Source organism: Lottia gigantea, assembly GCF_000327385.1.
Source record: "Lottia gigantea unplaced genomic scaffold LOTGIsca_190, whole genome shotgun sequence".
NCBI lineage: Eukaryota > Metazoa > Mollusca > Gastropoda > Lottiidae > Lottia > Lottia gigantea.
This window is the reverse complement of record NW_008708359.1, coordinates 72,902-77,597: the sequence shown is the minus strand read 5'-3', so window position 1 is coordinate 77,597 and position 4,696 is coordinate 72,902. Positions and strand designations below refer to the sequence as shown.

The 4,696-nt window shown below is 31.9% G+C and overlaps 1 protein-coding gene across 1 annotated transcript in view; it reads right to left on the bottom strand.

Annotated features, from left to right (window-relative positions):
• Positions 1-3,093: 3,093 nt before the first annotated feature.
• The window catches only part of LOTGIDRAFT_226642 (hypothetical protein), a gene marked incomplete at both ends in the record, with an annotated part of 24,659 nt that continues 23,056 nt past the window's right edge, over positions 3,094-4,696 (bottom strand). The window contains 2 exons of the mRNA XM_009052894.1: positions 3,094-3,225; positions 3,825-4,014. Of these exons, the coding sequence (XP_009051142.1) occupies positions 3,094-3,225; positions 3,825-4,014 (322 nt within the window). The remainder of the gene's footprint in view (positions 3,226-3,824; positions 4,015-4,696) is intronic.

The window sequence follows — 4,696 nt, the reverse complement described above, 5'->3', positions numbered from 1 at the left end:
ATAAATAGATAAAGAATTGGCCTGTATTATCTATTGTTATCTGATAGGCTGAAGTTCCCTGTATTTGAATGGTGGATTTAGATGGAATATGTTTGGTTTTGGAATCTTGAAGCTGACCACCAATACCTCTATGAACCTGTAAGGAATGACATGCTTATTTTAAACATAGATTCTGCCATTTAGTGTTTGAGGATTGGTAACCCATCAGAACCTATTCTAGCTTGATGAATGTTTGTGTTATGAGCCTCATTCTGGATTCAATATGGCCAACACATGAATAAGGTTTATTAATCAAAATAACAGTCATATTTGTTTATCAAAGACAGAAGTTAAAGTTAAACTAAACTCATTTGCTTTTTTACATCAAACAAATGGTGGTTATGGGTTCTGAACTAAGTTGGTGTGACCTTGATTAAGTAATCTTTTCCTCATTATTTCATTCAGTTGTAAATGGATACAGATAATTTCGTAAAGATCAAAGCCAAGGAGTTGATCAAGGACCAGTTGTTAGATTGGATTCTTCTGAAGTTGTTATGCTTGTAAAACATGGTTGATACTTTCTACTTACCTCTTGTAATACTGATATTAAAGGTTTTCTATTCTGTAACCATAGTGATAATAAATCTGTAGCTGGTGGAGCCTGACAAATACTGGTATAGATAGAAATGGATGGCACTTTCTGTACACTATATAAGTAATTCTGTAAAGAAAACAAAATGAGACTTAAAGATGTGTTGCCTTATTTTTTAGTGTCAAATTAAGAAAACTATTTAATTAATTTGTGTTTCTAATGAATTATCATGTATTCTTAATCATGTCATTCTGATCTTATACTGCATATAATTTAAGTTTTAACCAATCATAAATGTCCATGTATATACAGTATAAACAAAAAAAGACTTTTTGACCTTTTTGATCGGTCACTTATTAGAATTCTGCTGGTAATTCTCTTCTAATTTAACTAATTATGAATTAATTATGGATATGTGAGACAAACTGGTATTTTTCCAAGTCATTAGAACACCTCTACTTTCTATTCATATAAGCTTTAGCATTTTGATTTTCATAAATGAAAATGAGGGAACCCATCTTTAAGGATCCTATTTTTTAAGTCATTTATTGATCTACTGGATTTAAACACAAATTATTTACAACTTTACAACAAATTTAAGGCCATCCTTTTAGTAAATCATCACAAACTTTCTCCAATTTGAAACTCATTTTTTGGTCATATACCTACATACCAAACTTTATGAATATAGCTTGCCAGGCAAGATAACATATGCACATTGACAGATTCGTTCAAACTAGTAATGAGGGTAGATGGACAGCAGGCATGGGTGCTGACATCAACATAGATACTCAAGAATTTGACATAGCAACTACCTAGGAAAATGATCTTGTGAGGTTCTATAGCACAGTCGGTTAGAGCGTTGGATCTTAACATGATGTCATTTGCATGGTTACGTCGAGCAAATGGCGGCCGTGGGTTCAATTCTCCATCGACGTGTGATAGTCTGATGACCTTGAATAAGTCATCTTCACTCATAATTCCAATCGACCCAGCTGTAAATGGGTACAGATAATCCGGGAAAGATCAATGCCAAGAGGTTTGGCCAAGGACCAGCTGGTAGAAAGGATCCTTAACTGTGAACCTAAGTTGTTATCCTTGTAAAATATAGTTGTTTGTATCTTTTTCTTTCTTTCTGAATTTCCCCATTTTGATCAACTAAATTTAGACCAGTAAAAAAATTTGTTTAATGCTTTGTTGCATTTTTGCTTTGTGAACATAGAGAGATGTGGGCGTACTAAAAGTTGAATTTTTGTTATCTGAAAAAACCAAAAGGACCAACCTGTAATGTGCCTTGAGGAACTGTTACAGCTTTGACATATTTAATACCACGTAATACTGTATGATGATTAGCATATACTGAGGCTAATTTTAATACTTCTGATGTATCCTCATTATCTATAAAAAAACACAAAATAATTTCATAACACTAGCACGAAATGTATGCATTTTATTTTTATTTTATCTCTGCTTTATTGTTACGATACTGTAATCTAATTGATATAAGATAGCCATTTTGTTTCTCTTTTTTCATCTTTTTGTCTCCATTGTAATCTAACAAGTTTTCTACTGCAGTACTGTTCTAAGTGCATTGTTTTCAACCAATCAAAGCATTAATGTAGGATTCTTTTTCAGATAACTATGATGAATTGTAGGATGGCAATATGACAACAACTTGGGTTGGAAATGGTTCCTAGATGACATCCTTTGATTGGTTAAAAGATATTGTCATTAAAACAAGATAGCATTAGAAAACTTGTAAGATTATGAAAAATGGTAATGCAAATAAAATTAGATAAGAAATGAAGATTTTATTATTCAAGTAATTTTCAAGACATTCACGAAGAATGTACCTGTACTCATCAAAATATACAAACCTGTATTGAGTTTAGGATATTCAACCTGTTGATTTCCACCACGTAAAATAAAACTAGCTGTTATTTGTTTATTATTCATCCAGTTAGTAAAAGCTTTCACTTCAGGATAATCAGTAGTAAATGAATCAGATCCATCTGAAAGAATACAACAATTGTATTGAAATATTAGACAAAAAACAGGATTTTCTTAACAAGATATCAGGATTTTCTTAAAGGAAAGTAGTATTTTCCTGTACAGTGTTTGTACCTTCAGTTCCAACTGCAGCTTTACATCCCTGATAGTTTTCGAACAACAGTCTGTCAAAGTTTTGGTCTTCACCCCAACCTGTGCAACTACACTGTATAGAGAATGTATAGGCTGCCTGCCGACCCCAACCCCCACACTTAAATGGCGATAACTCAGCCAATTTTGGCCCGAGAGGTATAATTTTTGTTGCAAACGGTAGTTTAACATGTCTGCTATCTATTACAGTCGAAAACAGAAATTCAGAATTTTTTCAAACTTTCGAGAAAATCGACTTTGAAGCTTAACAAAATTAAAGAATTCAGGATTTATCAAATGGTTAAGAAAACAAGATTGTCAATATATGACAGTATTTAACATGTGTAAATATCAGTATTCAGGGACTAAATCCTGCAAGTCTTCTAGAGTAATGACTTACCAGGAAAAGTAAATAAAGCTGAATCTGCTTCACCCATACAATTATCAGGTTTCATTTTCTGTCCTTTATCAGGATTTAATGTAGGTATAATATGTATCACTGTAGATTCTAATAACTAGAAAAAAATTATATAAAATTCAATAGGAAACAAAGCCTTTTAAGGCTGTTACAGATGAAGGTCAGTAAAACAGATGTATTACACATACCATACAAAGATTGTCTTGGTTGCAGTGGCAGTGTCCAGCTCGGTCTCAGCTTAGTTGAAACCTCCCATAGAACCATAGAAAGTTATAAAAAAAATTTCAGACACATTTTATTGGCAAAAATCATATTTTCATTGATAGAAATGAAGTGGGGGTACTAACCATTTTCCAAAGACATAACACAGGAAAGAACGATTCACTTGTCATGTGTCACATTTCACAGGTCATTCCAAGGAATTAAGATTGTGTTTTCAACAGACTGCTTACATAGGCGTTCATTTTATAATTTCAATCAGTTAAGTTCATTTCTTTTGAAGAATGGTTGTGCTAAAGTCCAAGTGACAAATGAATAAGATAAATATGAACCCTATGTAACCTTTCTGGAAAATGAGGAGTGAATCACGATGCATGAAAAGTGATCGTTAATTCCTATGTAATGTCTTCCTAAGATTCAAATAAGCTGAGAATGCTTGGATTTAATATCAACAAAATATAAAAAATATCAATTTACCTCAGTGACTGTATCATCAGTAAGATAGCTTTCTACTAAATGTTGTATTAACTGTAATAATAACTCTCTACTAATCAAATCGGTACCATACACATTACCCAATAATAATACATGTGGTACCGGTTTACTGTTATCTTTTTTACCCAAAGTAAATATCAGAATATCCCGTCCTTCTTTAGATAGACCAATTCTATAAAACATTACACATAACGTCACATTCTGAACAAACATATAGATTACAAGAAATTGTAAACAAACAAAAACACCCAATGCTTTTCTGAGCTCAATTGGCATAATCATTGGAAAAATTCACTAACTTTTTATGTTTATACCATCAAAGGATAATATCGTCGTTGCGCTTCTAAAACCTCGTATCTCGATTTTGGTCAAAATCATTTTATGTTATTGTTTACATCTAATACCGTTAATACACCTTGTGTAAAAACGTCGCAACTCTAGTCCAATTAGAATTAATAATATTAGCATGTGACAAATACTCGAAATTTTAATTGGCTTAAAAAATTACAGTTAAAACCTCGTAACTCGACGACAGACATTTGTTTACACTAAAGAAGTAAGTATTTCTATAAAACTTCCATGCATTTTTATTCATTTGAGACCTCAAACGTAGTTAACATGACTTACAATAACCTGCACAGTCACGAAATATCTTTGAACTCGTCACTGTTATCAAAAGTTAATAAAATCAGTGTTGTCGTATTTAGATACACAAATAAGTGTATTCGAATGATAATATCACATTTATATCAACATACTTAACTTTAAATATTCAATAATCATAAAAATAAAGAACTCTATCGGTATTATTCTTCATTTTATTACGAGATACGATATTTTTACCATGTGGGGAT